Raw genomic sequence first — 19,194 nt, 5'->3', positions numbered from 1 at the left:
TATTTTTTTTTAAAGACATTTAATTTTTTAAAATTATTTTCTGCTGTATCTTCTGCGCACAATAACGTTTTTATTTTTCCGTCGACGTACTTGAGCAAGGGCTCATTTTTTGCAAGATGTCCTGCAGTTTACGTTAGTACCAATCTGGAATACATATGCCTTTTTGATCGCTTTTTATTGCATTTTTTCTGGGAAGCAGGGTGACTGAAATAGTGCATTTGTGGCGTTCTTTTTTTTTTTTTTCCGGACTACGCTTACCGTGCGGGGTAAATAATGCACTACTTTGAGAACCTTTAAGAAAAAAAAAATGTTTTAAATGTACAAAAATAGCAAAACATAAAAAATCTGTATAAACTTGGTGTCGCCGGAATCGTGTTGACTCCGAGAATAATGTTATCACAGTATTTATTCTGCACGCTGAACGCCGTAAAAATAATATCCAAAAAACAAATGGCAGAATTTCTTTTTTTTCCCCCAATGTCCCTACAAAAGTTATGCAATACATTATATATACCCCAAAATGATGCCATCACAGAATACAACTTGTCCTGCAAAAAACAAGCCCTGATATGGCTGTGTCAGTGGAAAAATGAAAAAGTTATGGCTCTTGGAACGCGACTGCAAAATTAGTTGAAATTACATGATTAGACGATTTAAAAAACCTGCCCTGGTGGGTACGACAGGCTGGTAAGAAACCCGTCACTCAAGTTGTTAATGCACCCCAAGACTTTATTGGCTTTTGCAGCAGCTGACTGGCATTGGTTACTCTAGTTTAATTTACAATCTACTAGTACCCCCAAGTCTTTTTCAATATCACTTTTCCCTAGCAGTACCCCATTTAGTGTATATTGGTGACATCTGTTTCTCCTGCCCATGTGCATAACCTTACATTTATCAACATTGAACTCCACTTGCCATTTTTCTGCCCAAGCCCCCAGCTTATCTAGGTCCTTTTGTAGGCGTACATTGTCCTCCGTTGCATTGATTATCTTGTATAATTTTGTGTCATCTGCAAATATTGATATTTTACTGTGCAGTCCCTCTATCAGGTCGTTGATAAATATATTGAACGGAATGGGGCCCAATACTGAACCCTGTGGCACCCCACTAGCAACGGTGGCCCAGTCAGAGTATGAACCGCTTATTACCACCCTGTGTTTTCTATCTCTGAGCCAGTTCTTTTCCCAGATACACACGTTTTCAACCAATCCGAGCTGTGTCATTTTGTATATCAACCTATTATGCGGCACGGCGTCAAATGCTTTAGAGAAGTCCAGATATACTAAATCAATAGACTCTCCAGGGTCCAGCCTAGAACTTACTTCATCGTAGAAGCTGATCAGATTGGTCTGACATGATCAACCCTTCATAAACCCGTGCTGGTGGGGAGTTATTCCATTGTTCTCCTTGAGGTATTCTTCAATGGCGTCTCTCAGACACCCCTCGAATATTTTTCCAGTTACTGAAGTGAGACTTACCGGCCTGTAGTTACCAGGCTCACTTTTGGACCCCTTTTTGTATATTGGAACTACATTGGCAAGCCATTATGTTGTCGGTTTGTACACAAACTGGCCTCCCTGTTTGCTGGGGGCAAATTGATACAGGGATAGTAGAATGGCCTGAAGTTCCAATACATTTATTGAAAGTGTGGCTTCCTTTCTGCTCCATATACCCTGTGCTAAGAGATGCCTCAGGGTCCCCCCACAGCCAGATAAGCTGACATCCATTGTCAGTACTTACCATTGGAAAGTCAGAAAGGGTTGTGCTACCTGCATGCACCCCTGAGGGTTCCAGTCACGAGGGGGCAGCAGCAGCTGCCGAGGTATCTGAATTTTCTGGTCGAGAGTGTGCACTGACTTGTCCCATTGAGAGAAAATGTGCCACTGGAGCGGCCGAGCTTGAAACTTGGCGAATGGGATCACGTCGAAGGTGGACACCATCAACTGCAGGACTCTCATGCAGTGACAAATCATCACGAGATATGTCATCTAGAGATGAGCAAGCACCCAAATGCTCGAGTCCGCATTATTCGAGTTTTTCGTAAAATTCAAGCGCTCTACTCAGGTAACGAACCCTATTGACTACAATGGGAGATTCGAGCATTTTTGTATGTGGGACGCCGGGTGCCGAGTTTTTTTCTTCTCTCTCTCGACCAAAAATTTGCCAATGACACGCACTGCATCACGGCGGGGAGGGGCCAAAACAGACACGTCCCAGCGGGGAGGAGCCAAAAACTGGGGCGGGGTCGAACACGAGTAACGAGCACCATCGAGTACGCTAATACTCAAACGAGCATCAAGCTCGGCAGAGTATGTTTGCTCAACTCTAATGTCATCATTAGAGAGCGTACTTGCTGATGGAGTAAGAGCAGTTTCAGCTCTGGTAAGAATGTCCAGGTTTGAGCCATGTTGAAGATCAGGCCTAGAAACTCCAAATAATGTGACTGTGTTAGGCAGGACTTGGGATGGTTGACAATCCAATCGAACCTGGACAGGGTGTGTAGGATGATGTGAAGACTCTCCATGTTGTCCGGCAGAGTCGGGGCCTTTATCAGGATATAGTTGAGGTAGGGGATGGCTACTATCCCTTTGGCATGAAGTAGCACCATGACAGCCGCCAAAACCTTTGTAAAGGCTCAGTGAGCTGCGGCCAACCCAAACGTAAGTGCCATGAACTGGTAATGACTTGACTGTATGGCGAAGCGAAGGAATCCCTGATGCGTCATGCAGATGGGAACATGAAGGTATGCATTCTTTATGTCGATAGACAATAGGAACTTCTGAGGTTCTGTGGATGCAGTTATCAACCTCAGGAATTCTGAGTGCCTCACCTCGACATACTATTTCAGCCGCTTTAGATCCAGTACAGGTCTCACCATGCCGTCCTTTTTGGGAACCACGAAAAGGTTTGAATAGAAACTCCGAATTCGGTACCAAGGAATGGGAATGATCACGTCCTGGGCGGATAATATGTCTATCACCTGATTAAAAGCCTGTGCCTCTGTCGAAGATCTCGGAAGTCGGGCACTGAAGACACGATCCGGAGGGAGTGACAAAAACTCTATGGCATAACTGGCAGATATTACCCAGGTGTCTGAGATATGGATGAGCCAAATTTCCCTGAACTGGAAAAATCACTCCCCACCCTGAGAAGATCGGGTGGGGGCTGCCCTTCATGTGGACTATTTTACTAAAGAAGGCTTTTATGATTGGGGGCGGGGGTGCCAGGCTGGTCCATGCTTAAAAGAGGGACATACTTTCTGTTCCTGGTATCCAAGCTCCTGGGGCTAGAGCGGCAAAAGGAACAAAAATTAGTTGTTTTCTTCTGAGGCGCTTTCGCCTGCCTGGATTTATTCTGGGGCAAGAGAAAACTTCTCCCACCAGTTGCTTCCGAGATGATCTCATCCAGCCTGGTTCCGAAAAGTCTTGACCCTATAAACGGAAGTCTTGTCAAGGATTTCTTTGAAATACTATCCACATCCCAGGTCTTTAACCACAGGTTCAACGTATGGCTACTGAAGCCGTGAAAGCGCGGGTTAACAATCTGGCTGAGTCCAGGGAAGCCTCTCATAGAAACTTCCTGGGCCAATTGAGCAGCTTTTCATCTAACTCTTCTGGAGGAGAGCCAAAAAGAATTCCTCGGCGCAGCTGTTGGGTCCATTTAAATCAACGCCTGGCTGACCCAGGTGGTGGCAAACACTGGGCGAAGAGCAGTCCCTATCAGCCTAAATATGTTTTTGCCAGGTACTCTACCTTCTCGTCCCGTACATCCTGAAAGGATGCCACATCAACGATGGGGAGCGTCGTGTGCCAAGCTAAGCAGGGTTGCACAGCCGGCAAAAACAACCACTTTCTTTTATTAAGTAGTTTGGGAAGGAATACAGCAGAACTAATTCTTAGGCTTAGTGAATCACTTGTCAGGGAGGCTCCATTCCTTGATCAAGACTTCCCCGAACTCCTCATGAGGGAGAAATACTTTCAGGGAACGTCTCTGGCGTCTGAAGGAGACAGTTGCCGCTGAACTACTAAACGCCTGCTCTGTAACCTGCAGAGTTTCCCACACTGCAACTTAAAGACTATCCACCATAGTGGAAAGCGTTGATGCTTGTTCTTTGTTCAAATCAGAAATCGGTAAGGGAGTGAGATACTTTGCCCTCTGACAGACTACAATCCCTGGAAGCAAGTTCGGGGCCTGATGTTACAGGTGGACGAGAGGATAATACCTGGGATCCAGATGATCATTGCGAGAGGGACATTCTGGCTCTTTTCCGAGATCTGCCACGTGCAATGCCCTGTGCTATCTGTTCTTTTACGTCAGATACATCAGGAGATGAATGGGTGTTTGCACGGTTGAGCCATTCCAAAATGGCCACAGACGCTCTGGTAAGGTCAGAAACCAGCAGTGAGAGCTAGCATGCCCATTCGGGCCTGACAGAGTGCAAATTTGGCGCAGAAGGGGTACCAGTAGTTGGATCTATGGTTTCCTACAGTGATGGGATATGGTTAGAAGAGCAGGGTTCAAACTGGCCGCATGAAAACATGGGAGTTACAGTGAGAGCACGTATAATAAATGGCTCTTGCTGGCCCTTGAAAGGAGGGAAGGGGAGACCTCCACCCCGACTAAAAGCATGGCCCCAGGGGAACAGATAGGGGGAGAAGGTGGATAGAGGAGGGAGGATGGGGGTATCGGTGGATGGGAAGGGGGAAGAAATATACTCACCTCTCTGATACTTAGCCACCAAGAGGTCCCATGCTCCAGCAGTGAAGCCCATCTACTCTACATCCTTTAGAGAGAATGGGAGTCCTCCAGGATGGGAAACCCCATCGCTGGCGGGTCACGCTCAACTGGACTTAAACGTGCCTCCTTTCCTTCCAAAGGTAGGGACAGCAACAGAACAGTTAGCTCGGTTTCATTCGCCTTCCTTGGTGTAAGCGGAAGAGTCCTGCCTCCCTCTCTTCCCAAATAGGGTCCTGAAGACCTGCAATAAAGAGGTCTGCCTCCTATGGGTATTAAGCTAAAACTGGTTAACATGGTGCCTGCAGGAGGAATATAGCTAGTCGGAGGAGCTAACACTTTTTCTGCTTAGTGTTGCCTCCTAGTGGCAGTAGCTATATCGACGGTCTTCAGCTGTTTCTTCCAATGATATGGATGAGAAAAAAAGTATTATTTAGGCCTCATGACCACGACCGTGCTTTCACCGCGTGTTACGCAGGCGTTGCACAGACACGTGATGTGTGATGAATGGAGACAATGAAAGTCATTGGACTTTAATTGACCCATGCACATGTGCATGTAGACACTGCATATCAATACACAGTATAAATAGATCGCAGCATGCTCTATTTCTCTGTGTACCACACAGCATGAGCCCTATACATTTGTATAGGTGGCGTATGAAACCCGGTCCATACACAATAAAAAAAACAAACAAAAGAAAACAAAGGGTCACGCTGCATACGTCCGTGTAATACGCGGGCATGAGCAGTGCACATTTAACGTTTAACACATATGCCCATAGACACGAACCCTAACACTTCTATTTTTGAAAGCATTCTTACTTTGCAGCATTGTTTTAACACCTGCCTAAAACCTTGCGCAGTACTGTATTTATAAAAATACAGTCCATCTTACCTTGCAAGGAGGGAGTGTTGTGTGAGTTTCTAAATCAAATTTGATCGGTGGAGGAAGGTCATGTCCATCCTATTAAAGTGAAGAACAGTGAGAGGCGGGAAAAGAAAGGACGAATAAAACATAAAAAGGGATGAAAATTGTGAGGTAGAAGAATATGTTAATTCTACCCAAATACATACCACTCACACAACACTATCACTAATCAAAATGCCTACACAGACAATATTTTGTGATCTCACCAGTCGCAGGAGTTTTGGAAAGCGGCCTCTCATGGCACTGTCATCCACGGCAAAATCCGCAGGTCGTCAGACAAACAAACAAGAACACAGAGAATATTAGTTCCAGCAAATAGTAAGCCCAGACCCACCATGGCCAAGCTTCTACAATACCCAGAGAGCAGGTACCGGTGAATCACTGGCCTCTGCTAAGGGAAAGTGGAATCACAGCCTTGGGCTCCGCTATATCTCTGGAGAAGAATAGATTTGCATGCAATGGGGAATGATATCGGTCCTATTTGAAGAGATTTGAATTCCTACATTTTCATAGTCAGAGACATGGTATTGTCACAAACATACCATTTGCAGCAACAGACTATAAATGTAAGCTAGTAACAGTTCTATTCCTCAATGACTAAATAAAGTGTCAATTTGTAAAGAAAATACTGCTCTAATTATACTAACAAGGTCAGCTCCCACCAGGCTAATCCATGACAGCAAGTCAAGGCTTTTTCTCGGTCTCATAATAAGTACAACACAGTAAGCACATGTACGCAGGCCAGCAAGCTTATACTAAATACACAGCCTGTGGTCAGTGTAGAACCTGACAAATAAATCCTTTATCCATCTTGGTACGGTCACTTATGGGCATTGCGAATAGTGAGCTACCATACAAAACACAAATGTGTCATTAACTTAAAAGTGCAAAGGCAAAAAAGTTGTCAGCAGCACAATATGAGTACCATATGGTTTGAACAGGTATCCTGCACACCCACTGGGTTTGGGATCCAAGCCAAGCCGCTCTTTAGTACAAATGTTGATGAAGTAGTGGAAACAGCAGATCAAGGTGCAAAGCAATGAAGTTTCTTTATTTCTTTCCTCCCAGACAGAAAAACACGACGTTTCGACTACAAGAGTCTTTGTCAAGTATGGACAACAAGTGAACAACATACAAATATATAGTGTGTCTAGTATCACATTAAACCAATCACAGTAGATCACATGATAAAATTCACCTGCATTCATTAATGTCATACACATGCTGCGGAGTTTGTAGCTATGGTGGAGCGTTGTAGCAACCTTTCACTTCCTCTTGTGGCTATGTCGCCATGGAGACGTGTTATGCAAGGCTCCTACTGGCTGGAATCTGCATGAGTCTCCTCCCGTCCACCGTGACATCATCACATCACGTCTGTATAGCGTGGTCACATGACTGGAGCGTGCAGCGTCATTGGGCACATATCCTGTTCACACCCTGCTCCATAGAGCTACTACTAGACATAAATGTCAGTGTTTCTTAGTAGTCACCATGACGTAATCAAGCCGCGCCAGTGAGACGTGGTCGCGTGTCCGAGATGAGCCGCATCATCGGGCGCATCATAGACGCGCAACCAAGTCCCACTATGTGATCCTACATAGATAAATCAACATCTATAGTGGACACAAAGACAAGTATATGAGGCATTGCTGCGTGCATAACGCACAAAAAGGAATACCACATATCTGTACATCGGAATATATTATATAATTGCAATGTCATAGCCGCACGTGTAGGCTCCTCCCCAAGGGGTGTGGCCTCCACGTGCAAAATACCATAGCATATTCTTTAACGTTAAACGCACAGAAAAGAGTACCGCATATCTATACATCAGAATATATTGTATAGGTGCAGTGTCATAGCCGCACGTGTGGGCTCCTCCCCAAGGGGTGTGGCCTACACGTGAAAAATATCATTGCATATTTTAAAACGCACAGAAAAGAATACCGCATATCTGTACATCAGAATATACTGTATAGTTGCAGTGTCATAGCTACACGTGTGGGCTCCTCCCCGAGGAGTGTGGCCTCCACGTGCAAAATACCATAGCATATTCTTTAACTTTTAACGCACAGAAAAGAGTACCGCATATCTATACATTAGAATATATTGTATAGTTGCAGTGTCATAGCCGCACGTGTGGGCTCCTCCCCAAGGGGTGTGGCCTCCACGTGAAAAATACCATTGCATATTCTTTAACTTTTAAATATCAATAGCCAGAAAAGAGAATAGATATTTGGAGGGCATCATGAATTGGCATGAGATAATCAGGTAAAAAAAATCAGATATAGCATATCGTGCATATATAATCATGTTAATAGGCCAGTAATGATATTCATAATACACATAGATGTCAAAGTGGCTCATCATGCATTCATCAATATTCACATTATGCTATAACCTCCATGCAAGACTGCCACCAGTAATCGCATATAAATAATACACAAAAATTGGCTATTTGTTCGCATAACACTCCGATGCAGTATAGATTTCTTCAGTGCCATAACTACATCATAAATGCACTGTGAAGACATAAAAATACAAATAAGTGAGTGAATTAAAATCCATATAAATAGCATAACCAATGCAGAGAAAGCAGAATAACTACAGGAACATATGGGTATCGTATTCGTGATTTAGACCCTTTGGGGTCATTGTATCAAGTGTAAAAATCCAATATAATTCTTTCTTTAATAACATTCGTGTTCTATCACCCCCCCTTAGATGTTTCGGGTACAGAATCAATGATGCGGAATTTTAATTGGCATACCGAGTGTCCACTGTCATAAAAATGGCGTGGAACTGGCTGATCTAATTTTTTGGTGCGTATCGCGCTCTTGTGGCTCGAAATTCTACTCCTCACCTCCTGTGTTGTTTGGCCGACATATTGTAGGCCACACGGGCAGGTGAGTAAGTAGATGACATATGTCGATGAACATGTGTGACGTCCCTTGATATGAAAACTTTTCCCGGTCTGAATGAAAAAATTGACTACCCTTGATCATGTTTGAGCAACTGGAACAACCCAAACATGGATAACTGCCTGTCCCGACCGATAAAAAGGTTCTAGATGTCCGAGAAATAGTTTTTTCATAAGTTGACCGTACCAATTTGTCGCGCAGACTAGTGCAGCGTTTATATGACATGATTGGCCGTTCACGGAATGCATTCGCCTTCGGAGCTAGCTGCAATAATGGCCAATGTTTGCGTAGAATGGAAGATACCTGTCTACTTATGGTGGTAAAAGTAGAAACAAAAGGAATGCGTTCATTTTTATTAGTTCTACCTTTAGAGATTAATAGTTCATCCTGCGTGAGCACTCTTGCTCGTTCCATTTTCTCAGTCACTAGCTTTGTGGGATATCCACGATCAAGAAATTTTTTACACATCTCTGTTAGGCGTGTCTCCACATATGCATCATTGGTGACTCGCCATAATGACATCAATGAATGCAGGTGAATTTTATCATGTGATCTACTGTGATTGGTTTAATGTGATACTAGACACACTATATATTTGTATGTTGTTCACTTGTTGTCCATACTTGACAAAGACTCTTGTAGTCGAACGTCGTGTTTTTCTGTCCGGGAGGAAAGAAATAAAGAAACTTCATTGCTTTGCACCTTGATCTGCTGTTTCCACTACTTCATCAACATTAACTTAAAAGTGAACACTTGAATGGCTGTTGGTGGATAGAAACAAATAATGGGATGATGAATTAGAAGATAACAGAAAGATGATGTATGTGCAGATGGCAGAATGTGGCAAGGTAGGCTAGAGGAGAAAATCAATGTGGTATAATTGGCAGAACAGAATAGTGAGCAGTGATAACCAAGGGTACAGCCCATGAAAGTACTGGAAAGCCATGTGCTGCATCTGATGTCCATCAACCACCAACTTCTCCACATGAAATCCTCATGGCTCCACATATAAAAGCAGGTTCCAGAAGGGGTTATCCATTCACTAATTACTCCGCGGCAGGGGAGCATTACTCCCTGGGCTAAGAGGAGCATTTGTAGGCATTTTACTCCAAGTCCTCAAGGGCATACAGCCCACCACTCCTAGCAGGTAGGGTTCCAGACAAATGAGGGTTACTCAGGTGGGCACGCTTTTGGCTTAACAATCCAACCGCCTTCTTCAGTCTTCATCTTCTCGTGGCTGTTACAAGGTCTGCCTTAGGTTGCTCCCGCCTGGGGAAACTTACCTGTCATAGACCAAACAACCACAATGCAATACACAAAAAATAAAAGGCGGCGAAGACTGCAAGTTCTGTATGGACATGGCTAACACTGGGGCAACAAGTGATCGCGCTTGAAAGGCAACAACTGAGTCCTCCAACCAAAGCATTAGGAGGAGCAGGAGGAAGATCTGGAGAGCAGCAGGCCTGAAATAATGGACACACTGACAAAGGCTATATTGTGTGGCATAAGGAAGGAATGAAATGTGTAATGGTAAAATAAAATGGAAAAATGTGCTGTAAAATAATGTGGAAAAGGAGGAAAACAAGGAGACTGAAGGGAAACAAATGATACATCTGGGTGATGCACGAATGTTTGGAAAAGTATTGTATATATTTACTAAAATGAAGATTACGTAGGTAGCTCTGGATTTGCTGAATCACTAATACTATATGTGGCAACCATTGTTTTTCTTTCGTAAGGTTGATCATTTATATATACATAATAGTTTATGTTCATTGAGAACAGTACAAGCGGGTCCACAGTATGGCTCAAGAGAATAATGATACAACGGCACTACAGACCGAATGTACTTAATGAAGCCAGTCAGTAAATGTGCTTCCTCTGCTGAAGTCTCATCTGGTCATTGGCTCCACAGAAGCCGCTGTGGGTTTATGTCCTTTAGAGAGCTGACATTTAAGTACTTTATGAAGCAGCTTATTTTCTGCACAATAATGTACTCCGCATGATGATACGTCAACATACCAGAACATCACACTAATCAAACATGGTTAACCAGATTTTATGGTGCTTTTTCTTTAACTGGTCCCCAAATCCTACATGGGCCTGTTGGACTAAAATTAAATCCTCAGGAACCATTAATAGGGGTAATAAGGAAATACATTAAGTCAGAAGGGTAACAAACCCAGGCCTGCCTCTGTGTATTCCGTAGAGCAATATTGCAGAGCTTCCCCTTATCACTAAAGAGGACAGAGGCTCTTATCAAAATAACCCAAGTACGATTCAGCTCAGCTAGCTTTTTCAAATTGGTGCAAAGTACCAGACTGACCTGATGTATACAGTTTGGTCTTTGAAGTTTTTGCAGAGTGGATTCCCATTTAGCCATAGCATTTCCAGTTTGAGCTTCTTGATCTTATCCAGATCCTTTTCAGATCTCAGCTGTACACAGAAAAGATGACAAAGGGAAATTGGCTCTAAACATCTGCGACCTTTAAATTCATCCGCTGTAATATATTACTAGACGTGTACAGCTGACAATACTGTTTCCAAGCAGAAACCAAAATAAAAACACTGAGTAAAGTCACTACTTCTTCCTCATCATAAGCGGCATATGTTAAGGCATACAGGTATTGACTATTGTATCTTGAAATCACTGCATACATTTAGCGGATGTAACAAATGTACACGATTGCTATGCGCTAATATTAAATCCCATCAAACAATAAACATCACTAATAGAGATGAGCAAGCACGATCGTTTATGGCTGCTCCTTGAGTAGCAGTCTTATCGAGTAACTGTGTACTCACCCGAGCAGCATGTGGGCGGGCGGCAGGGGAGAGAGGGATCCCCCACATGCTGCTCGGGCGAGTACACAGTTACTGGATAAGACTGCTACTTGAGTAGCAGCCTTAAACGAGCACGCACGCTCATCTCTAATCACTACAAAACATCAAGAACATAGCAGTAATTTCCTTGTAGAAAAGAACGGCCTGGGGCTGGGCTGTGACTTTAGTTGTGCACCTGTTGCACGAGTCTGAATATGAGTAAAGGCCCATTTACACCAGCCGATGATCGCTTTAAAAAATAAAAATAAAAAAAATCCTATTCGGCGATTGTTTTAGCAGTAATTGGTGTGTGTAAATGTGCGCTCATCGTCCGCTTTTCGGGCACTGTTACCTGATCGTTAAATTCAAGCTAACCTAAAAATCGTAGTTCATTTTTACCAGCAGTTCTCCACAGGGAGTGCTGATAGCATTGTTTCCTCATGGAGAGCAAAGGATCTGAATGCAGATAATAGCCCTTGGGCTGTTAACTGCATTCAGCGTAGGCTTCATTTACACACCTAATTGGTACTTAAGTAGCTGGGTAGCTACTTAATACTTTATGCAAAATGATCGCTCAAAGCTGTCACTCAAACTGTCCTTTGAGCGATCATCTGCTGCTGTAAATGGGCCTTAAAGGCGTTGTCCCGCGCCGAAACGGTTTTTTTTTTTTTCAATAGGCCCCCCGTTCGGCGCGAGACAAACCCAAGGGATGGGTTAAAAAAAAATATATATATATATTACTTGCCCGAATCCCCGCTCTGCGACGACTTCTTTCTTCCTTCTCCAAGATGGCCGCCGGGATCTTCACCCACGATGCACCGCGGGTCTTCTCCCATGGTGCACCGTGGGCTCTGTGCGGTCCATTGCCGATTCCAGCCTCCTGATTGGCTGGAATCTGCACACGTGACGGGGCGGAGCTACGATGACGACGCGGGACCAGCTCTCCGGCACGAGCGGCCCCATTCACCAGGCAGAAGACCGGACTGCGCAAGCGCGTCTAAAAACGCCAGAAGACAGCGAATTTAGACGGATCCATGGCGACGGGGACGCTAGCAACGGAGTGGGTAAGTGAATAACTTCTGTATGGCTCATAATTAATGCATGATGTATATTACAAAGTGCATTAATATGGCCATACAGAAGTGTATAACCCCACTTGCTACCGCGAGACAACCCCTTTAACAGTTCTAGGATGACATGATCATAGGAATTAACTGAATTCACATAAAAAGTGCGTTCTGATTTATTGGACTCACCAAATTGTCAGACAGGTTAAGAATCTTTAAATTAGGAGCTACAAGGTGAATTTCTGACATATGATCAAATCTATAGAGCTTGTTGTTACTCAGATCCAAGGATATCAGCTGTTGAATATAGAAAGAACAGTCAAGTTACAGATTACATAGATCAAGAACCAACATCATTTATGGTTTTCAGTCAATTTATTGTATGCATTGTAAAAATCAGAAATTTGAAATACAACATTTCTGGAACACTTCAATTTATTTTCTTCTTGGTAAATTAGGATTTTGTTACTTACCGTAACATCCCTTTCTCGTCACGTTGCTTGGGGGACACAGAGAACTTGGGTAAAGCTGCTGCCACTGGGAGGCAACACTAAGCAAAGAAAAAGTTAGACCCTCCTACCAGCTATACTCCTCCTGTAGAGACTGAACTAAATCAGTTTGTACATTAGTACAACTGGGTGGGTGCCGTGTCCCGCAATGAACGTGACGAGAAAGGGATTTTACGATAAGTAACAAATTCATATTTTTGCGTCCGTATCATTGGGGGACACAGAGACCTTGCGAAGTTCCAAAGCTGTACCCAAGGGGGAAGGGCAAGAAAAAGATGATGAAATTAGCCTACTAATCCCAGTGGGCGCTAATAAACGACATCTCCATTGCGGCTAGCAAGTAATGTTTGCTATCCATTGTTAGACAAAGATATTAAGGCTGAATGTGTTCCTGTTCTAGGAAGTAAGCTTTTTTTTTCTTTACATCCCTGCAGCACAGGATATAGAGTCTAGTCCCTCACCACGCTCCAAGCGTTAGTACTGTGCAGATGAAAATCTGACTGTGTACTTGTAAAGGAAAGAAACACGCGGAATGTACCCGTTATACGTACAACGGCATTGTACTAGCTCTAGACATTACTGGTAACGGATTATATACACCGTGTCATGGAGAGACTTGTTAAGGAAGCTAAGCTGGATCAGACCACCCAAGGTGGTTGGTTTGCTGAATAGTAAGTGGGTTCCAACCTTACTAGGCCAATATTAACTAGCAGGGCACTGGGAGGTGCCTCAGAGACAACAGCACCAGTTTAAGAGGCTGGGCTGAAAGCAGAACGCCCCAATGTACCGTACAACATTCCTTCGAATCTAGCGCAGAGTGATATGCGATATATGATCAGTACTAATACTGAGTAGTATCCATATACAAAAATAGTCTCGTCATAAACCCTGGTTTATGGGAGATGATGAGCACTCAAACTCCTGGAATTGTAATGTCAGGCTACGCAGTCTGTCGCAGGACGGAGTTATTCTTCCCAGTATGGAAGTGTCATTACCCATAGATATCATGCCTGAGCATGGTAAAGATACTGCTCTATGAAGGGTACCGTTTTTAACTTATAGGAGGTGATGGGGTTCCCTTACTATTGCATATATGACCCCAATGCCAGATACTGAAAGGCCCTATGTCCCATCAGACACAGAGTCTATCAGCAGGATATTTGCACCTCAGAAGCAGGGGGGGAAATGGGCCGCCTCACAGTGCAATTTGCCGCATTAAGACAGAGTAGCTATAATACGTCTCCAGCTTTACAGATGACGACTGATTGTCAACCGGGCAGTTAGAGTCCTGATGGCTTTGCCCAAAAGATAATTAATGAGGGGACTATAGATCTGCTAAAAGCATATATGATTGAGACAGCACTGCACAGACCACCATAGTTCCTCCTAGTAAGAGGAATAATGCATTAGCCACTGTTTGTCATGGATGTAAAGACATGAAAGTCATTGGACTAACGCAGTTGGGAAATGGTCCCGACTAGATGGGGGCAATGATAGTGATCATGGTTGTAACATTGGGTAGTCACCAGTAAACAATGTCTTATAGAACTGCCATCAGTTCTCCCATACCAAGGACACATAAGGCGGATGACTATTTATACCTATGGCCACGAGGGGATTGAGCCCCCCCGGCCTAGCATTACTCCTCCTCCAGAAATGAGCAATGACTGAGCATCGTTGCCAATGAAGACTGGATATGTGCTAGACCGAGGCATAAGAGATACAAGAGTCGCACATTACTAAGATTCCTCCTCCTATGGAAGGGGGAATGCGGTGGAAGATGGTAATCAGTAATGAGTAGTCATCGAGGACCTGAGATTAATGGTCCTACACATAGTTCTTGTGTGAGAGAGGTTAACATTATAGAGGATGGTGATCATGAGTGACCAGACTTGTGCGGTACCCATAATATGAGAGTTGGTGAGTCTCACAGCTTACTACTTACTCCTTCTATAGAAGAGAGTAATATGGAGGATGATAATAGGCAGCATCCAGTGATGCAATACTGAGATAGAAATGGTAGACATCATTGATCAATCCTACCAAATACTGGGACTCACTGTCCTACCATTACTCCTCCTGTAAAAAGAAAAGAATGAGCCAGAGGACAGTTGTCATGACTGCCTGGACCTGTGGATACCGCTAGAGCATTGCACGGCTTACAATTACTCCTCCTATGGAAGGGAGCAATCTTGTGAATGACGGTAGCCATCATTGAGCACCCAGAGCTCTACCTTTGACGCAGGCTACACAGGCCTAGAAGCCGGGGGGTCAATGTGAGCCTACCCCAGCCGGAGGCTGAGCCTGTAGCACCCACAGATGGGAGAAACGACCAGGATGGGAGACCTAGAGGCTTCACGCGGGGAAGGGGGAGGGGTGCAGTTTTCACCTTCTCCCCACTTTTCGGGAGTCCTGTCTCCGGTTGCAGCCTATATTGGCCTAGAGCCAAGGGCTTGATTTTCAGAGAGGTGCGCACTTCCGGAGGTCCTGCCTCCGATCACGGCTATGGTCATCGATGCGGTGGGTAGGCACAGGTGGATGTATGGGCCTACAAGGGGTGAAATGGGAAGGGGACGAAGAGTGAAGCGACGATGGTGCAATACTCACCTAATTCCGTCTACTCATCTATCTTCATCCTCTTCGCTTTGGCTTCCCAGGGCACCAGCAGAGTCACCGCTTCAGCGACTGTCACTTTGATGTCAGAAATTGCTGGAATTGGGGGAAAACAGTCAGGAACCTCAGGTGAAGCCCATGGCTGGCGGGAAGCAGAGTGGTTAGTCCCTGTTCTGTTTTGTCTTCTTGGAGAAGGGGGTAACTGTATGTCTGATGCACCACTGTTCACCTCCTCCCCACTTAGGGACCATCAGGAATGTTAGCTCATTCCTGATGCCCAGCTAGAAGGGAAAGAGGAAAAATAATATATATACTACAGACACTAAGCTAAAACTGATCTAGTTGGGGGCGTGGCCAAGCAGCCGAGCTGACCGGCTGCATGTAAAGAGAGCTCCCGTGCCCACCGGCAAATATACAATCCTGCACTTATCCTGAGGGCCCCCAGACCCAATATAACACCGCCAAGGAGAGGGCTGAACCGCCAACAGCGCTCCCAGACAGCTACAGCGGAGGTAACACTAGCGGCGGGCGGGGAGAACCGCAACCGCCGCACTGCTGAGGACGCCGACTACCCGACGAGACCCCGGACCCGACGCAGCACCTGACAAAGCAGGGTGAGAGGGGACCGGACCTCCGACAGCATCCCCGCAGCACCCGTACCGGGGGCGCCGCCGACAGCAGACCCACGAAATCGCGGCTACCGCGTTCATCTTACGAGCAACGCCGGCCGGCTGACAAGTCCCCGGACCCAGCACAACACCACCAATCCAGAGGGAGAGAGAACTGAGCCGCCAGAGGCACCCTCGCAATACTCACAGCGGGAACGGTGCCGACGGCAGACCTGTGGCACCGCGACTGCCGCCGCCATTTTGCAGACGCCGCCGACCAGCCACGTGGAGAGGAGACAACCACGGAGGACACAAGAAGAGCTCCCCCAAGTGAGAGAGGCAACCAGGAGCGACAGTAAACATAGATAAGTGTGCCGGGGAGAGAAAGGTCGGGTTAAACTCCACACAGCTCGGTGACAGAGAGCAGAGGATCCCTTCCCGCCATGGACAGCACAGGGTCCCCGGGGAAGCTGCAAGACATCCTTGGTGGAGGGGGAGGGGAAGGAAAAACCCCAGAGCTGCGGGCCGATTGATGCGAAGGTTACATACCTAAGCAAATAGCACTGAGACCTTTGGGGCGTAAAATAGCTGGAAAATACTCCACAAAGTACGCAGCCCAAAGAAAGTATATAACAAAGCAGAGACACTTACAAGCTCCCTGCAAGGAGCCCAACATACAGCGGAACCCCTTGCAAAAGTGAAAACACCAAACGACCGCATCATGGGCCCCACCAGACAGAATGCATCCGTAGACAAACTTAAGGCATTCGCCAGAGGAGAAAGCCGAAAAGATCCCATCCCTGAACCCACTACACCCGCCACAGCGGGAACGTCAGCGACAAAGAGCAGCAGCCCGGGCCCACCTGAGGGCTCTGTCCAAACACTGCAACAACTATCTGAACAGCTCATATCTGCAATACAAACATCTACGACTACCCTCACCGGCAAAATCGACAAAATAAAAATGGACGTAAGCCTACTAAGGCAAGATCTCCAAAACCTAAGAGAACGTGTTACAAATACAGAAAACAGAATCTCCACACTAGACGACAACGTCTCTCCCATGTTGGCCACGATACACGACCTCACACAGAAAGCAGAATATTGGAGACAAAAAGCAGATGACCTCGAAAACCGTTCACGACGGAATAATCTGCGCATAGTGGGTCTAACAGAACGAGCTGCAGGGCAAAGGCCTGAGGAATTCATGGAAAGATGGCTCCGTGAACTCCTCCCCAATGCTGGACTATCACAAGTCTTTGTAATTGAGCGAGCCCACCGAGTGCCCATGAAACCGCCAATACGAGGAGCTCCACCTAGACCATTGCTAGCAAAACTGCTTAACTCCCACGATAGAGACATAATTCTACAAGCTGCCAGAAAAGGAGGACCCCTGAGATATGACAACGCCACAGTATCCATCTTCCCGGATTTCTCAGCAGACCTCCAAAAGCAACGAGCATCATTCTTCGGAATCAAAAAGCAACTCTGAGACCTGCAGCTCCAGTACTCCATGGTGTACCCAGCACGACTGCGAGTGATAGATGGAGATCGCACCCGTTTCTTCTCTTCACCATCTGAGGCAGAAAACTGGCTGGCTACCAGACGTCGACCAGAAGGGCCGTAATGTATACATAACCATTTTCCTCTTTTTCTCTAGGTGGCGGGATTCCCATGTAAACATATGAACATAATCCTAAAGCTACCTAATAGCACATCAGAGACTATGTTCCAGACATACCCCAAACACTCCTGAACCTGAGATACAGGACTGAGACTTTTGCTGGCTGTCGCGGATATCCGGCTTACTCTCTCCCGGAGACGACGGCAGACCCTCCTCTCCTTTGGCACCATTAGACTCTTCCCCTCCCCCTCGGCCCCACCATACTTCCCTTACCCCCCCCCCCCCCCCCTCCACCACCCTGTAACGTAAATCAGCATTCACACAAGGAGAAGTAACTAGGAGGTACCTAGGTAAGGGAGACTCTCCCTCCCACTCCCCCCCCATCCCCCCAGGAGGCCCACCCAGTCAATGCCCACCAGGCTAATGCCGGTCCCTATAATAGATCTATCAATACAATAGTACCTCAAGTATAGCCCAGATCAAAGCTATACTACGCAGGTTCCCCCTAATATCAGTTCGCCACGAATAATATCTCAACAGAGAGAGTAGTTAAAGTTTGTTTAACTGTCTGTTGTTTAAGTGTTAAGCTGGTAGTAAACTGCCGCAATGTTAACGAGTTATATAAATCAAGCGCTCCATGATGATTCTAAAAATGTATTGAAGTACTGTTGCATGATATGTGGTAAAAATACAATCGAGTGTCAGTGAGGGACTCCTGACAGTCAAAATGCTATAAGGAAATCTATCCGGACCTGATTAACTTCTCCCAGCCCATGGCGGAGATAGTTTTTGTGTCCTGGAATGTCAGGGGCATGGGGTCAGCCAGAAAGAGGAGCAGTAAATTCCCTAATACGCTCCTGGCGACTGCAAATACTATGCCTGCAGGAGACCCACCTTACACCTGAAACTACAAAAGTTCTGTTGAAACCATGGGTTCAGTGGTCCGCTCATTCGTGTCACACATCCTACTCTAGAGAGGTGTCTCTATTAATAGGAAGGATGCTTAGATGGGAAGCGGAGCAGCTTAAAAGAGACCCAAAAGGCAGATATGTTTTTGTAAGGTCCAAAATCAACAACGACCCATACGTCCTCCTGTGCTGTTACAACCCACCGTCAGCGACAACAGCCATCTTGGCAGACGGCATCCAATTCGCATCATTTTCGCCAGACGCAACGATCATCTGCATGGGAGATATGAACATGGTGATGGATCCCCATATGGATAGGTTCAGGGGGGGTGCTCGGAGGGAGGGAGAAACGAGTATGACCCGCCTAGCCTCCATTGTTTCAGTGACGAGATGGCTGGACTTATGGCGCACATTCCACCCACAACAAAAGGAATATACCTGCCACGCAGCCCACAAC

General features: G+C 45.6%; 1 protein-coding gene across 3 annotated transcripts in view; it reads right to left on the bottom strand.

The window, feature by feature from the left end:
* Positions 1-19,194, bottom strand: part of LOC136581948 (nuclear RNA export factor 1-like) — a 123,899-nt gene that overhangs the window by 18,659 nt on the left and 86,046 nt on the right. For all 3 annotated transcript variants that reach the window (XM_066582650.1, XM_066582649.1, XM_066582652.1), the window contains 4 exons: positions 12,665-12,772; positions 10,912-11,021; positions 5,871-5,907; positions 5,632-5,700 (listed from right to left, as the gene is read on the bottom strand). In XM_066582650.1, the coding sequence (XP_066438747.1) occupies positions 5,632-5,700; positions 5,871-5,907; positions 10,912-11,021; positions 12,665-12,772 (324 nt within the window). The remainder of the gene's footprint in view (positions 1-5,631; positions 5,701-5,870; positions 5,908-10,911; positions 11,022-12,664; positions 12,773-19,194) is intronic.

The sequence above is a fragment of the Eleutherodactylus coqui genome, chromosome 11, assembly GCF_035609145.1.
Source record: "Eleutherodactylus coqui strain aEleCoq1 chromosome 11, aEleCoq1.hap1, whole genome shotgun sequence".
Classification (NCBI taxonomy): domain Eukaryota; kingdom Metazoa; phylum Chordata; class Amphibia; order Anura; family Eleutherodactylidae; genus Eleutherodactylus; species Eleutherodactylus coqui.
This window is presented reverse-complemented; position numbering and strand designations above follow the sequence as displayed.